The 17,258-nt window shown below is 37.2% G+C and overlaps 2 protein-coding genes across 2 annotated transcripts; both read right to left on the bottom strand.

The window, feature by feature from the left end:
- Positions 1-856: 856 nt before the first annotated feature.
- Positions 857-3,798, bottom strand: LOC130917872 (uncharacterized). The gene is made up of 5 exons (XM_057839608.1): positions 3,715-3,798; positions 2,547-3,545; positions 2,237-2,395; positions 1,999-2,094; positions 857-1,616 (listed from the first exon to the last, which is right to left on the bottom strand). Exons 2-5 carry the CDS (start codon positions 3,537-3,539, stop codon positions 1,305-1,307), a joined length of 1,560 nt encoding a protein of 519 aa, XP_057695591.1. The 5' UTR covers positions 3,540-3,545; positions 3,715-3,798; the 3' UTR covers positions 857-1,304.
- Positions 3,729-7,970, bottom strand: LOC130917126 (uncharacterized). The gene is made up of 3 exons (XM_057838213.1): positions 7,805-7,970; positions 5,395-6,384; positions 3,729-4,635 (listed from the first exon to the last, which is right to left on the bottom strand). The coding sequence occupies exons 2-3, from the start codon at positions 6,372-6,374 to the stop codon at positions 3,729-3,731; spliced, it is 1,887 nt and encodes a 628-aa protein (XP_057694196.1). The 5' UTR covers positions 6,375-6,384; positions 7,805-7,970.
- Positions 7,971-17,258: the final 9,288 nt, after the last annotated feature.

The following is a 17,258-nucleotide window of genomic DNA, read 5'->3' on the forward strand; positions in this document are numbered from 1 at the left end:
GTTTGAGGATTGCGCTCAAATCAAATGTCCTAGAACCAAATTTCCACATGTAACTACTAGATTGTGATACAATACACTAATGGGTGAAGTTTGGTTGACTTCTGCGCAGCGGTTTGGGAGTTAACATCAAAATTACATTTCTCGGCCATATCGCATACACTGTAAAAAAAAAAAAGTTGCGTCAACTCAAAATTTCAAGGCAACAAACTTCGATACAATTTTAAGTTGGAAAATTAAACTAAACATTTTAAGTTTTGCTTCTGAGTTTGCTCAACTCTGAGTTTTGATTTTTATCAACTTCACAGTGAGTTCTACTAACTTACAATTTTAGATTGTAATAACTTGTAATCCGAACTTCAGCTAACTTTTCCCTTAATTGGACTAACTTATAATTTTACATTGTATTAATTTTTTATTTTTATTTGCGCTAACTCGCTCCAAAATTCTACTAACTCATAATTTTACTTTGTAGTAACTTTTAATCCTAACTTCAACTCTCTCCTAAATTTGAGTAACTTATAATTTTACATTGTAATAACTTTTCAATGTAATTTGTGCTTACTCTCTCCTAAATTCTAACTTAATATTTTACATTGTAATAACATTTAATCCTTACTTCCACTAACTGTACTTTAAATTGTACTAATTTATAATATTGTAATGAATCCTCTGTAAGTTCTTACACAGAATGCACTTCTGAGTAAAAAGTGCACATAACCCAATTAGTTGGGTTAAGTAAGTATATACTATACCTACCTAAGAATATAATTGATAATGTTTTATCAAATGCATAAATCAAATGTTGAAATAAGTGGAGATGCAATAAATATATTCAAAACATTTGTTTTATTAAAACTCTACGAGCATCAAATCTCTTCCAACAGGGCCAAGTGCATTTATTGCAAACTAATGAGTGACAGCATATTGTGCCATCTTGTAGTATCATCAAACACAAGTAATGTATACAAGACCATAGCGAATCAGTATGATGTACAACTATGAATGTACTAAATCTGTTTAAAGGTTACTGAGCAACATAATTTCTGGTCTCAAAATTTCAAGCATGTCATCTATAGAATATCATACGGAACCAATATGATAAATAAGTATGAATCTTCCGAGTGCAACAACTTCAGGTCTCAAAATCGCACGAACAAGACCATACAGAACTCGTATGAATCGAAAACATACAACGTGATCACAAGAACAAGACCATACAGAACACGTATGAATCAAAAATATAAAACATGTGAGCTGTACCTAACTTTTAGAGGTCAACAACTCCAAATCCAGAACTTTTGGATTTACTGAAGGAGTTTGTTTTTGAGCGATCTGACCCTTGCAGAGAGGTCTGCTCCAAGTTCCATGAACACCTTCTGCACAGTTTCGAATGTGTACCTGAGATCTTTTGGGTACTGGATGTTTAAAGCATAGATCAGTCCAAAGAGGTAGGCAAAAGCAGTTGGTAGGTCAGGAAGATCTTGAAGGACAATCTCTTCTTCCACAACAACAGCCACACTCACGACACTTTGAGGCACTGTGGTGTCATCATCCTCCAGCACAGTGAGGATACCCACAGTGAGGCCCTTCGTCTGCTCCTCATCTGGGTCAGTGGCCTTGTGTTGAGAGACATGAAAAGACCAACACATGGATTGCAATACATTAGTCATTAAAATACTGTGAATCAGAATAAGCTCCAACTCTAAAATATCTCCACATTATTAAATAAAAATTTCTTTCCAAACAGAATTAATTATAAGCTTGACATATTAACTATTTCCACCCCACACCCCATAATCAACATCTTAACCCCCATACACACATCAAGTGACATTAATTGGGCTGCACCAAGTCATAGCCAGGACAGTAAAACTAGAAGACACATTGTTGGGGAACAAGTAGGACAGAGAGGTAATGGTTGAAGTCAACCTTAAGTACAGCACTATACGTAAATATAGTTTAATTACATAATTTACAATTTCTGTTATAAAAACTCACAAGACAGGTTCTGAAGAGCTTCTCCTGGCTCTCACGGAGATACAAGGGAAGGCCCTTTAAAGCTGCAGTTTGTCGATGTGCAGTGATGTCAGATGTCTGAAACAAGAGTTGCATGAAACATGACAAGAAATAGAGTAGGCATGCAGGCAAATGTCCTCTTCCATATCCCCGAAAAATCCTGTTGGTAGCATGTCAAACATTTACAAAGCGTTATTAAATTACTACATCGAGAACTCACCACTTGATCCAAGCTGTTAAGGACCTGATCCATCTCTGACAGAGAAGCTGTCCTTCTCGCTCGATAGAGTTTCAGGAGCCTACAGGTGTTTTGTTGGAGGGCTTCTTTAAAGTTCTCCAGGAGGTTTCTATTTGTGATCCGATAAAACTCTTCTCTAATCTGTTGGAAAAATGTGAACTGGAAATTTGAATCCTCATTACAAAGTCATAACAATTTCAAGTTTATCTTTGTGTTAAAATGGGCATTGTGATCAACACACTTTTAAAAATGAACAGAAACACAACATAATATTCTTAGTTCACCTGCTTACCTCTTCCTCACAAAATAGAGCAGGCCAACGTTCCAGTATCTCTGAAACCATAGGTTGCAACTCCACGATCTCCCTGCGCCTCAGGGAGAAAGTCAGCTCCATATTTTGTCTGATGAGTGCAACATCCTTGTTCTTCCTCTTGAAATCCTCAACTAGAACCAGTCTTTCATTCTCCAGTGAGTCATCATTATAATTTTCTGGATGGTCAGGGAGATGGTTAATTTCGCCTCTCTTTGCTCTCTTCAGAGAAGGACCTGTGCTTGCATCTTCACTGCCCCTCTTCCTCTGGTTAATGCTAACCTCAGTACAGCCTGCCTGACGCAGCTTGGACCTGTAATTACCAAGTTTGTATTTTATGCTTGTTTTCCATCCGCCATATCCAGTTTCATTGCCTGGTTCTCGAAGGCATGGATGTCTACCGATGAGAGCAGAAGCAACTGACTCAATCTGGTCATGATCAGGATAGGCTTTCAGTTCAAACACTGCCTGAGCGATCTTGTCCAAAATGTCTATCTTCATGTCTCTGGTTAAGGTGATACCTTTCTTCGTTCTTTCATATGCCTCATTGCCTTTGCGCAGCCTCAACTCCACATCGTAGGAGAAGGACGGGATGGGAAAAGGTGAAGGCCACCCTGAGACACTTCGCAGATGGTTCCTGATGAAAGCTGAGGGACTCTGGAATGACTCTCTGCTGGATAAACTGGCTGTGTCCAGGGAAGACTCTGAACCAACAGAGTCTGACTCTTGCTGAACAAGTGGAAATGTCTCATCCCAAAGAATGTGCAATATCGCACGCTCAGGTGGCAAATCATGGATGTCAATCAAATTACACGGAGCATTATTGAAGTCTGGGTCCTCATATTGTAACGCGAAGCTACCTTGAAGTTCAAGTTTTTCCTTAAGGATGTTTTGCAATTCTTCAACTGATTCAGGTACCTCAGGAATCGTCACTTTACGGGACATTCGTGGGGAGATTTTTACTAACAGCAGCATTCCAGCCTGTTTCACAAGAAAGAAGAACAAAACACAGATGGGTTAAGTTGCAAATGGTTTCAAACAAGGCAAGTTAAATTTATATACAATGTATAGCAATGACTTAGACAGTGTTGTTCTACCTGCAAAGCAATATAAGAGTGAGTTGGAGCAACATTTAACTTGGTTCATTTACCTTTCTGTGTCTCTTCAATGGAGCAGGCACACTTTTGGAGTCACCAGCACCTTCCCTCCCACTGTGTACGCAACCAATGGGTGATAGTCGTTGAGAGCCTGAGGATCAAAAATTTCAATGTCTGCATAGATGCTCTCCACAAGCTCATAAGACCTAAAATGTTCAAGGTACCAAGATGTGAGCTTTTTGCCAACAAAGGCTACTTTTTCAGGGTCAACCACTATGGTCACGATTTTGTAGAATTCTGGCAGACCACTGCAGTGTCCAGATGACAGAATCATACCCTCGACATATCGGGTCCCATGAAAATAAATGTCTTTAGAAAGGGACACAGTTTCAAGATGTGGATACTTTCTCTGAATCACTGTGTGCAAGTCAGCATCCAAAGAAGATATTTTGATGTCAGTTACTTTCTCCACATGTAACATTGGCTTGAAAAGACTCTGGCTATCAAACTGGCATGCCATCATCTGTTGGTGTTTTACTGACAGCGTGAGGAGTACATTTTTAAAGTTTTGAACATCATGCATAGTCTTCTTGAAGAAGCTGTGTTTTGATTCAAATCTCATCGTCCATAATTCCACCAATGGGCCAAAACAGCGTAGAAGGTAAGGATAATGGTCAGCAAAGTGGTGCTTTGGGCGCAGGCTAAAATCAGGAAAAGTGTCTGTGAGCAGGCTTCTGTGATCAGACAACTTGATCTCCAAGTAATGCAATATTTCCTCTGAAAAAACAGGTGAGACAACTATTTCGACTATTTCTTTGAGGTCCATCAGTATTTCCCATGCAGGTTCTTGTTCTGGCACACTCTTTCCGATGAGAAGAGGGAGGAATCGTAATAAAGACCAATTTTCGTGGCCATTGCCACCAATAGTGCCCTTTTCAACATTTGCCTTAGAAATTACCTTTGGTTTATTTACCCTGTCAGAATATTTGTACGGAAATGAATTGATTAGGCTATTTAGTCTGTCCAAAGTAATATACCCTTTTGAAATCAAGTTTTTCAGGCATAAAGACAGTTCAACAGGTATAACACCTTCAAAAAAATCATGCAAAATGTCTGGGGGGAAGCCAGTGACAGGGTGAAAATCTGACAGATGCTGACTTAAAACACATTCATTTTTAACACCGTTTACATGAGGAACATTTTCAAGACGAAGTTTTAGCAGACATGTATCATGCTGTTCTCTAGAACGCAGCTGAAAATCAGAAATTGCAGTAGTTGCTATTTCACCCCGATTCGTTAAACAAAATCTACAAAAATTATTTACATTGAAATTCTCCTGAAAGCCGGCAAGTCCATGAGCTCCTAAATTGTCTGCACAGACACAAAATACTGAACCTTTTACATAGTTGTTAAGCGTTTGCACAAAGACCCCAGTTTGTTCCAGTGACTTTAAATCCTTAATTAAAGGACTAAAAAACTTTTCAAAACCAAACTGCTTTACATCAGAAGTCTTTCCAAGAAGAGCTAGATGAATTGAGTGTAAGGACGAACGAAATTTGGAGGGTAAATTAAGAATAACCCAGTAAACAGCTGTTATTTTATGAATTTTCTTTGACGTGCCTAACGGGTTACACAACTCAAAATCATCTATGTATAAACCTAATGCAATATGCAGCTCCTGTTCTCCAAAATTTTGCTTAAAGTAAAGGCCATCTTGAAAAGTTTTGTAAAACCCTGGAATAGACTCTTCACTGAAAACAATTTTTTCAAGAAACTCTGCTCTATTGAATAAAAGCTCAATAACCTGATTCACAGAAACATAAACAAAGTATTTTCTTGAAGTCCGGTCATACAGTAACTCAGTTGGTTCAATGATGGAGAAATGCTCCCTGAAATACTTGTTTCTCCTATAATCTGTTGATAATGTACCTTTTTCTGATGTGGTAACAAGTACTGGATTTTTTTCTAACACAGTGTTACTTATCTCTTGAATAACTTCTTCCTCAACTTCAATATTATGTTTCGCAAATACCTCCTTGAGAATTTCAGTTGTATGAAATTTGGATTGGGACAAAATATAACTAAATTCATCTATAATTTCTTGTATTGCATGTTTTGACACATGTAGCAGGCATTGCATGCGAAGAAAAAGGGAAGCTAATCTGTGCTCAAGTATTTTAGAGTCTACATTGTGTACACAATCGGGTTCATGTTTTTCTGTGGAATCTAATCGAGGATTACATGTCAATGAAACACCAGCTTCAGGATCATTATATGGCTGGTCTGGGTCATTAGACTGAAAATCTCTAACAACCCTGACTGGTGACAAAAAATCTCTAAGATTGTGTTTTTTATGATTCCGTGATGTATGTCCAGTAAAACTATTAAGGCGATTGGTTTTAAAGTTGCACCCCACAAATGGGCAACACACTATCTCTCTGCGTCTAAGATGATGATGCAAATGAATTAATACTTTCTTTTTACAGCAAATGTCCTTGTATTCACACAACCAGCATTGGAATGTTAAATTCTCTTGCCTTTGGGCAGTCCTGTGCAATCTCGAAAGGTGTGATTTCAAAGCACTAATTGTTCTAAAAGTGCAACAGCAGTCCCTGTGGATGCAAGGCCAGGTTGAACCTCTGTGATGTAGTCGATAGTGTTTCAGCAGAACAGCATCAACGGCGTGGGTGAACTTGCACAACTTGCACTGCATTAATTTCAATCTGAAAAAACAAAAATGACAATTTGCTGGGGATTAGTAATGCAGTACAATCATGTCAACACTGTAAAAACTAGAGGCATGCGAAATTTCCGGTTCTTAGATTATTCGCTATTCGGCCGTGAAAGATTCGAGAACAATTCACAAACATCCAAATTCCGATTATTTAATTATACCAGGTAAAGTGGAACTAAAACACAGGGGACACAATGAGGAACGGACCGGGAGTAAATATCATGTTCATCTCATGCCGCTTGATGAAAAAATAATAATACCTGACTGCGGCCGTCAGCAGCGACAAACAACGCCCAGTTGCTAGTTGCTACAAACATACGGCCAGTTGGCCACATAATGCTACAGAAGATATCACACATATATAGAACTATATGTGAAATGACAGACGGCGGCGTTATAACATGTATAGAGAACTAGATGATCGACTCACCGTCATTAGTAAACAGCCGCCATCTTAAAGCAGTTGACTTCTCAGGAAGGCTCTGTTGTACAGAACTTTCCTAGCGCACCTTAGTAACTTTTTATCTAAAATACTCCTAAATCGACAAAATCTTGACTTGAATCTGTCTTTAAATGATGAAACATTTTTAAAACTTTCACATGTCGAAAGTAGACAGAATGGAAATTATGGAATAACAGGAGCAATTTTAACAACTTTAACGGTTGATTCACTACATTAAATTAATTGAATGTAGTTTAAAGCTCCTGATACAGAATGTGGACTTGAGTATTTTATTTACCGTTTTGTCAAGATTTTGCCGATTTAGTATTTTAGATAAAAAGTTACTTAAGTTCGCTAGGAAGGTTCACTACAGCAGAGCCTTTCTGAGAAGTGTACTGCTTCAAAATGGCGGCTGTTTATTAACGCCGCCGTCTGTCATTTCCCATGTAGTTCTATAGGTGCGTGATATCTAGGCGTAGATTGTAGGCTGTCGGCAGCCTCCAGCCAGGAAATATCGAAGCCACCTAGCCTAGCAGCGCGTTTGCTACAGTGTCACAACAAAAACTCTTCTCTCTCAGTGTCTCTGACTTTTATCGCGTAATTCAATCATCGTAGTAACGCATCTTAACGCACATTGTCTCGTTGCCAAAACGGTGACAAAATCCGAGCGGAGAAAAAAAAAATGCACGAAAAACTTAATTTTGAACGTATGACGTACAAATTTAAAATCCGGTGCTCACTAGCACAAATTACGCCGAAACCGTAAAACTTGACAGGTATAAATAAGGTTACTGCATGGCTTAAGTACTGCAGCCCTGCTATAGCATCAGGTAGCCGCTAATTGCTAAGGACCGAAAAGCCCAGTGTTTAAATGGGTATAGGTTGCGTTCTCCATTACGACACAACTCAAAATAAAATTCCCATATGATATAACGTTAAAATAAATTAAAGGTTGTTTAGAACTTACCTGTGCAGACTTAGTCCTAGACAGCAGCACTCCAGCTCCTCGCAGCAGCATCAGCGCACAGCCAACTTGAAGTGAAAAATGCCAACTTGGAAAGTTGGCTTTCCCGCATTTAACAATAAAGAAAAATGAGTTGGCAGAACTTTCGTCCTTTGTATTGAACCACAACGTAAGGGCTTAAGTATTAACAACTCACCACATTATTTTGGAGCATACGACTGTTTTGCTTTGTTGTGCAAACTCACATTATTGTCTTAAATGTCAATAATATATATTTTCAAGTTTTACCAATATAAATTAATGTTTTAGGCCAAAAAATGCAAGATATTTTTTTTGCAGTGTAGATCTCACTGTGAAAAGGCTTAAATGACTTTTTTAATTAAGTTTGATGATTGCGCTCAAACAAAATGTCCTAGAACAAAATTTTCAAATGTAACTACTAGATTGTGATACAATACACTATTGGGTGAAGTTTGGTTGACTTCTGCGCAGCGGTTTGGGAGTTAACATCAAAATTACATTTCTCGGCCATATCGCATAGATCTCACTGTGAAAAGGCTTAAATGACTTTTTTAATTAAGTTTGATGATTGCGTTCAAACAAAATGTCCTAGAACAAAATTTTCAAATGTAACTACTAGATTGTGATACAATACACTATTGGGTGAAGTTTGGTTGACTTCTGCGCAGCGGTTTGGGAGTTAACATCAAAATTACATTTCTCGGCCATATCGCATAGATCTCACTGTGAAAAGGCTTAAATGGCTTTTTTGACCTAAGTTTGAGGATTGCGCTCAAATCAAATGTCCTATAACCAAATTTCCACATGTAACTACTAGATTGTGATACAATACACTAATGGGTGAAGTTTGGTTGACTTCTGCGCAGCGGTTTGGGAGTTAACATCAAAATTACATTTCTCGGCCATATCGCATAGATCTCACTGTGAAAAGGCTTAAATGGCTTTTTTGACCTAAGTTTGAGGATTGCGCTCAAATCAAATGTCCAATAACCAAATTTCCACATGTAACTACTAGATTGTGATACAATACACTAATGGGTAAAGTTTGGTTGACTTCTGCGCAGCGGTTTGGGAGTTAACATCAAAATTACATTTCTCGGCCATATCGCATAGATCTCACTGTGAAAAGGCTTAAATGACTTTTTTAATTAAGTTTGATGATTGCGTTCAAACAAAATGTCCTAGAATAAAATTTTCAAATGTAACTACTAGATTGTGATACAATACACTATTGGGTGAAGTTTGGTTGACTTCTGCGCAGCGGTTTGGGAGTTAACATCAAAATTACATTTCTCGGCCATATCGCATAGATCTCACTGTGAAAAGGCTTAAATGGCTTTTTTGACCTAAGTTTGAGGGTTGCGCTCAAATCAAATGTCCTAGAACCAAATTTCCACATGTAATTACTAGATTGTGATACAATACACTAATGGGTGAAGTTTGGTTGACTTCTGCGCAGCGGTTTGGGAGTTAACATCAAAATTACATTTCTCGGCCATATCGCATAGATCTCACTGTGAAAAGGCTTAAATGACTTTTTTAATTAAGTTTAATGATTGCGCTCAAACCAAATGTCCTAGAACGAAATTTTCAAATGTAACTACTAGAATGTGATACAATACACTATTGGGTGAAGTTTAGTTGACTTCTGCGCAGCGGTTTGGGAGTGAACATCAAAATTACATTTCTCGGCCATATCGCATAGATCTCACTGTGAAAAGGCTTAAATGACTTTTTTTAATTAAGTTTGAAGATTGCGCTCAAATCAAATGTCCTAGAACTAAATTTCCAAATGTAACTACTAGATTGTGATAAAATACACTATTGGGTGAAGTTTGGTTGACTTCTGCGCAGCGGTTTGGGAGTTAACATCAAAATTACATTTCTCGGCCATATCGCATAGATCTCACTGTGAAAAGGCTTAAATGGCTTTTTTGACCTAAGTTTGAGGATTGCGCTCAAATCAAATGTCCTATAACCAAATTTCCACATGTAACTACTAGATTGTGATACAATACACTAATGGGTGAAGTTTGGTTGACTTCTGCGCAGCGGTTTGGGAGTTAACATCAAAATTACATTTCTCGGCCATATCGCATAGATCTCACTGTGAAAAGGCTTAAATGACTTTTTTAATTAAGTTTGATGATTGCGTTCAAACAAAATGTCCTAGAACAAAATTTTCAAATGTAACTACTAGATTGTGATACAATACACTATTGGGTGAAGTTTGGTTGACTTCTGCGCAGCGGTTTGGGAGTTAACATCAAAATTACATTTCTCGGCCATATCGCATAGATCTCACTGTGAAAAGGCTTAAATGACTTTTTTAATTAAGTTTAATGATTGCGCTCAAACCAAATGTCCTAGAACGAAATTTTCAAATGTAACTACTAGAATGTGATACAATACACTATTGGGTGAAGTTTAGTTGACTTCTGCGCAGCGGTTGGGGAGTTAACATCAAAATTACATTTCTCGGCCATATCGCATAGATCTCACTGTGAAAAGGCTTAAATGACTTTTTTAATTAAGTTTGATGATTGCGTTCAAACAAAATGTCCTAGAACAAAATTTTCAAATGTAACTACTAGATTGTGATACAATACACTATTGGGTGAAGTTTGGTTGACTTCTGCGCAGCGGTTTGGGAGTTAACATCAAAATTACATTTCTCGGCCATATCGCATAGATCTCACTGTGAAAAGGCTTAAATGGCTTTTTTGACCTAAGTTTGAGGATTGCGCTCAAATCAAAAGTCCTAGAACCAAATTTCCACATGTAATTACTAGATTGTGATACAATACACTAATGGGTGAAGTTTGGTTGACTTCTGCGCAGCGGTTTGGGAGTTAACATCAAAATTACATTTCTCGGCCATATCGCATAGATCTCACTGTGAAAAGGCTTAAATGGCTTTTTTGACCTAAGTTTGAGGATTGCGCTCAAATCAAATGTCCTAGAACCAAATTTCCACATGTAACTACTAGATTGTGATACAATACACTAATGGGTGAAGTTTGGTTGACTTCTAGGCAGCGGTTTGGGAGTTAACATCAAAATTACATTTCTCGGCCATATCGCATAGATCTCACTGTGAAAAGGCTTAAATGACTTTTTTAATTAAGTTTGATGATTGCGCTCAAACAAAATGTCCTAGAACAAAATTTTCAAATGTAACTACTATATTGTGATACAATACACTATTGGGTGAAGTTTGGTTGACTTCTGCGCAGCGGTTTGGGAGTTAACATCAAAATTACATTTCTCGGCCATATCGCATAGATCTCACTGTGAAAAGGCTTAAATGACTTTTTTAATTAAGTTTGATGATTGCGTTCAAACAAAATGTCCTAGAACAAAATTTTCAAATGTAACTACTAGATTGTGATACAATACACTATTGGGTGAAGTTTGGTTGACTTCTGCGCAGCGGTTTGGGAGTTAACATCAAAATTACATTTCTCGGCCATATCGCATAGATCTCACTGTGAAAAGGCTTAAATGGCTTTTTTGACCTAAGTTTGAGGATTGCGCTCAAATCAAATGTCGTAGAACCAAATTTCCACATGTAACTACTAGATTGTGATACAATACACTAATGGGTGAAGTTTGGTTGACTTCTGCGCAGCGGTTTGGGAGTTAACATCAAAATTACATTTCTCGGCCATATCGCATAGATCTCACTGTGAAAAGGCTTAAATGGCTTTTTTGACCTAAGTTTGAGGATTGCGCTCAAATCAAATGTCCAATAACCAAATTTCCACATGTAACTACTAGATTGTGATACAATACACTAATGGGTAAAGTTTGGTTGACTTCTGCGCAGCGGTTTGGGAGTTAACATCAAAATTACATTTCTCGGCCATATCGCATAGATCTCACTGTGAAAAGGCTTAAATGACTTTTTTAATTAAGTTTGATGATTGCGTTCAAACAAAATGTCCTAGAACAAAATTTTCAAATGTAACTACTAGATTGTGATACAATACACTATTGGGTGAAGTTTGGTTGACTTCTGCGCAGCGGTTTGGGAGTTAACATCAAAATTACATTTCTCGGCCATATCGCATAGATCTCACTGTGAAAAGGCTTAAATGGCTTTTTTGACCTAAGTTTGAGGATTGCGCTCAAATCAAATGTCCTAGAACCAAATTTCCACATGTAATTACTAGATTGTGATACAATACACTAATGGGTGAAGTTTGGTTGACTTCTGCGCAGCGGTTTGGGAGTTAACATCAAAATTACATTTCTCGGCCATATCGCATAGATCTCACTGTGAAAAGGCTTAAATGACTTTTTTAATTAAGTTTAATGATTGCGCTCAAACCAAATGTCCTAGAACGAAATTTTCAAATGTAACTACTAGAATGTGATACAATACACTATTGGGTGAAGTTTGGTTGACTTCTGCGCAGCGGTTTGGGAGTTAACATCAAAATTACATTTCTCGGCCATATCGCATAGATCTCACTGTGAAAAGGCTTAAATGACTTTTTTAATTAAGTTTGATGATTGCGCTCAAACAAAATGTCCTAGAACAAAATTTTCAAATGTAACTACTAGATTGTGATACAATACACTATTGGGTGAAGTTTGGTTGACTTCTGCGCAGCGGTTTGGGAGTGAACATCAAAATTACATTTCTCGGCCATATCGCATAGATCTCACTGTGAAAAGGCTTAAATGACTTTTTTTAATTAAGTTTGAAGATTGCGCTCAAATCAAATGTCCTAGAACTAAATTTCCAAATGTAACTACTAGATTGTGATAAAATACACTATTGGGTGAAGTTTGGTTGACTTCTGCGCAGCGGTTTGGGAGTTAACATCAAAATTACATTTCTCGGCCATATCGCATAGATCTCACTGTGAAAAGGCTTAAATGACTTTTTTAATTAAGTTTGATGATTGCGTTCAAACAAAATGTCCTAGAACAAAATTTTCAAATGTAACTACTAGATTGTGATACAATACACTATTGGGTGAAGTTTGGTTGACTTCTGCGCAGCGGTTTGGGAGTTAACATCAAAATTACATTTCTCGGCCATATCGCATAGATCTCACTCTGAAAAGGCTTAAATGGCTTTTTTGACCTAAGTTTGAGGATTGCGCTCAAATCAAATGTCCTAGAACCAAATTTCCAAATGTAACTACTAGATTGTGATACAATACACTATTGGGTGAAGTTTGGTTGACTTCTGCGCAGCGGTTTGGGAGTTAACATCAAAATTACATTTCTCGGCCATATCGCATAGATCTCACTGTGAAAAGGCTTAAATGACTTTTTTAATTAAGTTTGATGATTGCGCTCAAACAAAATGTCCTAGAACAAAATTTTCAAATGTAACTACTAGATTGTGATACAATACACTATTGGGTGAAGTTTGGTTGACTTCTGCGCAGCGGTTTGGGAGTTAACATCAAAATTACATTTCTCGGCCATATCGCATAGATCTCACTGTGAAAAGGCTTAAATGGCTTTTTTGACCTAAGTTTGAGGATTGCGCTCAAATCAAATGTCCTAGAACCAAATTTCCACATGTAACTACTAGATTGTGATACAATACACTAATGGGTGAAGTTTGGTTGACTTCTGCGCAGCGGTTTGGGAGTTAACATCAAAATTACATTTCTCGGCCATATCGCATAGATCTCACTGTGAAAAGGCTTAAATGACTTTTTTTAATTAAGTTTGAAGATTGCGCTCAAAACAAATGTCCTAGAACTAAATTTCCAAATGTAACTACTAGATTGTGATAAAATACACTATTGGGTGAAGTTTGGTTGACTTCTGAGCAGCGGTTTGGGAGTTAACATCAAAATTACATTTCTCGGCCATATCGCATAGATCTCACTGTGAAAAGGCTTAAATGGCTTTTTTGACCTAAGTTTGAGGATTGCGCTCAAATCAAATGTCCTAGAACCAAATTTCCACATGTAACTACTAGATTGTGATACAATACACTAATGGGTGAAGTTTGGTTGACTTCTGCGAAGCGGTTTGGGAGTTAACATCAAAATTACATTTCTCGGCCATATCGCATAGATCTCACTGTGAAAAGGCTTAAATGACTTTTTTAATTAAGTTTAATGATTGCGCTCAAACCAAATGTCCTAGAACGAAATTTTCAAATGTAACTACTAGAATGTGATACAATACACAATTGGGTGAAGTTTAGTTGACTTCTGCGCAGCGGTTGGGGAGTTAACATCAAAATTACATTTCTCGGCCATATCGCATAGATCTCACTGTGAAAAGGCTTAAATGACTTTTTTAATTAAGTTTGATGATTGCGTTCAAACAAAATGTCCTAGAACAAAATTTTCAAATGTAACTACTAGATTGTGATACAATACACTATTGGGTGAAGTTTGGTTGACTTCTGCGCAGCGGTTTGGGAGTTAACATCAAAATTACATTTCTCGGCCATATCGCATAGATCTCACTGTGAAAAGGCTTAAATGGCTTTTTTGACCTAAGTTTGAGGATTGCGCTCAAATCAAAAGTCCTAGAACCAAATTTCCACATGTAATTACTAGATTGTGATACAATACACTAATGGGTGAAGTTTGGTTGACTTCTGCGCAGCGGTTTGGGAGTTAACATCAAAATTACATTTCTCGGCCATATCGCATAGATCTCACTGTGAAAAGGCTTAAATGACTTTTTTAATTAAGTTTAATGATTGCGCTCAAACCAAATGTCCTAGAACGAAATTTTCAAATGTAACTACTAGAATGTGATACAATACACTATTGGGTGAAGTTTAGTTGACTTCTGCGCAGCGGTTTGGGAGTTAACATCAAAATTACATTTCTTTGCCATATCGCATAGATCTCACTGTGAAAAGGCTTAAATGGCTTTTTTGACCTAAGTTTAATGATTGCGCTCAAACCAAATGTCCTAGAACGAAATTTTCAAATGTAACTACTAGAATGTGATACAATACACTATTGGGTGAAGTTTGGTTGACTTCTGCGCAGCGGTTTGGGAGTTAACATCAAAATTACATTTCTCGGCCATATCGCATAGATCTCACTGTGAAAAGGCTTAAATGGCTTTTTTGACCTAAGTTTGAGGATTGCGCTCAAATCATATGTCCAATAACCAAATTTCCACATGTAACTACTAGATTGTGATACAATACACTAATGGGTGAAGTTTGGTTGACTTCTGCGCAGCGGTTTGGGAGTTAACATCAAAATTACATTTCTCGGCCATATCGCATAGATCTCACTGTGAAAAGGCTTAAATGACTTTTTTAATTAAGTTTGATGATTGCGTTCAAACAAAATGTCCTAGAACAAAATTTTAAAATGTAACTACTAGAATGTGATACAATACACTATTGGGTGAAGTTTGGTTGACTTCTGCGCAGCGGTTTGGGAGTTAACATCAAAATTACATTTCTCGGCCATATCGCATAGATCTCACTGTGAAAAGGCTTAAATGGCTTTTTTGACCTAAGTTTGAGGATTGCGCTCAAATCAAATGTCCTATAACCAAATTTCCACATGTAACTACTAGATTGTGATACAATACACTAATGGGTGAAGTTTGGTTGACTTCTGCGCAGCGGTTTGGGAGTTAACATCAAAATTACATTTCTCGGCCATATCGCATAGATCTCACTGTGAAAAGGCTTAAATGACTTTTTTAATTAAGTTTGATGATTGCGCTCAAACAAAATGTCCTAGAACAAAATTTTCAAATGTAACTACTAGATTGTGATACAATACACTATTGGGTGAAGTTTGGTTGACTTCTGCGCAGCGGTTTGGGAGTTAACATCAAAATTACATTTCTCGGCCATATCGCATAGATCTCACTGTGAAAAGGCTTAAATGACTTTTTTAATTAAGTTTAATGATTGCGCTCAAACCAAATGTCCTAGAACGAAATTTTCAAATGTAACTACTAGAATGTGATACAATACACTATTGGGTGAAGTTTAGTTGACTTCTGCGCAGCGGTTTGGGAGTGAACATCAAAATTACATTTCTCGGCCATATCGCATAGATCTCACTGTGAAAAGGCTTAAATGACTTTTTTTAATTAAGTTTGAAGATTGCGCTCAAATCAAATGTCCTAGAACTAAATTTCCAAATGTAACTACTAGATTGTGATAAAATACACTATTGGGTGAAGTTTGGTTGACTTCTGCGCAGCGGTTTGGGAGTTAACATCAAAATTACATTTCTCGGCCATATCGCATAGATCTCACTGTGAAAAGGCTTAAATGACTTTTTTAATTAAGTTTGATGATTGCGTTCAAACAAAATGTCCTAGAACAAAATTTTCAAATGTAACTACTAGATTGTGATACAATACACTATTGGGTGAAGTTTGGTTGACTTCTGCGCAGCGGTTTGGGAGTTAACATCAAAATTACATTTCTCGGCCATATCGCATAGATCTCACTGTGAAAAGGCTTAAATGGCTTTTTTGACCTAAGTTTGAGGATTGCGCTCAAATCAAATGTCCTAGAACCAAATTTCCACATGTAACTACTAGATTGTGATACAATACACTAATGGGTGAAGTTTGGTTTACTTCTGCGCAGCGGTTTGGGAGTTAACATCAAAATTACATTTCTCGGCCATATCGCATAGATCTCACTGTGAAAAGGCTTAAATGGCTTTTTTGACCTAAGTTTAATGATTGCGCTCAAACCAAATGTCCTAGAACGAAATTTTCAAATGTAACTACTAGAATGTGATACAATACACTATTGGGTGAAGTTTGGTTGACTTCTGCGCAGTGGTTTGGGAGTTAACATCAAAATTACATTTCTCGGCCATATCGCATAGATCTCACTGTGAAAAGGCTTAAATGGCTTTTTTGACCTAAGTTTGAGGATTGCGCTCAAATCATATGTCCAATAACCAAATTTCCACATGTAACTACTAGATTGTGATACAATACACTAATGGGTGAAGTTTGGTTGACTTCTGCGCAGCGGTTTGGGAGTTAACATCAAAATTACATTTCTCGGCCATATCGCATAGATCTCACTGTGAAAAGGCTTAAATGACTTTTTTAATTAAGTTTGATGATTGCGTTCAAACAAAATGTCCTAGAACAAAATTTTAAAATGTAACTACTAGAATGTGATACAATACACTATTGGGTGAAGTTTGGTTGACTTCTGCGCAGCGGTTTGGGAGTTAACATCAAAATTACATTTCTCGGCCATATCGCATAGATCTCACTGTGAAAAGGCTTAAATGACTTTTTTAATTAAGTTTGATGATTGCGCTCAAACAAAATGTCCTAGAACAAAATTTTCAAATGTAACTACTAGATTGTGATACAATACACTATTGGGTGAAGTTTGGTTGACTTCTGCGCAGCGGTTTGGGAGTGAACATCAAAATTACATTTCTCGGCCATATCGCATAGATCTCACTGTGAAAAGGCTTAAATGACT

The sequence above is a fragment of the Corythoichthys intestinalis genome, chromosome 6 (genome assembly GCF_030265065.1).
Source record: "Corythoichthys intestinalis isolate RoL2023-P3 chromosome 6, ASM3026506v1, whole genome shotgun sequence".
Classification (NCBI taxonomy): domain Eukaryota; kingdom Metazoa; phylum Chordata; class Actinopteri; order Syngnathiformes; family Syngnathidae; genus Corythoichthys; species Corythoichthys intestinalis.

Coding starts and splice junctions, on each gene's coding strand:
- LOC130917126 (XM_057838213.1), bottom strand. CDS start 6,374: ATGCAGTGCAAGTTGTGCAAGTTCACCCACGCCGTTGATGCTGTTCTG. Junction 4,636..5,394: donor AGTGAAGAGTCTATTCCAGG/GTTTTACAAAAC, acceptor ATATTCTGACAG/GGTAAATAAACCAAAGGTAA.
- LOC130917872 (XM_057839608.1), bottom strand. CDS start 3,539: ATGCTGCTGTTAGTAAAAATCTCCCCACGAATGTCCCGTAAAGTGACG. Junction 2,396..2,546: donor CTCTATTTTGTGAGGAAGAG/GTAAGCAGGTGA, acceptor TTTTTCCAACAG/ATTAGAGAAGAGTTTTATCG. Junction 2,095..2,236: donor TTAACAGCTTGGATCAAGTG/GTGAGTTCTCGA, acceptor CTCTTGTTTCAG/ACATCTGACATCACTGCACA.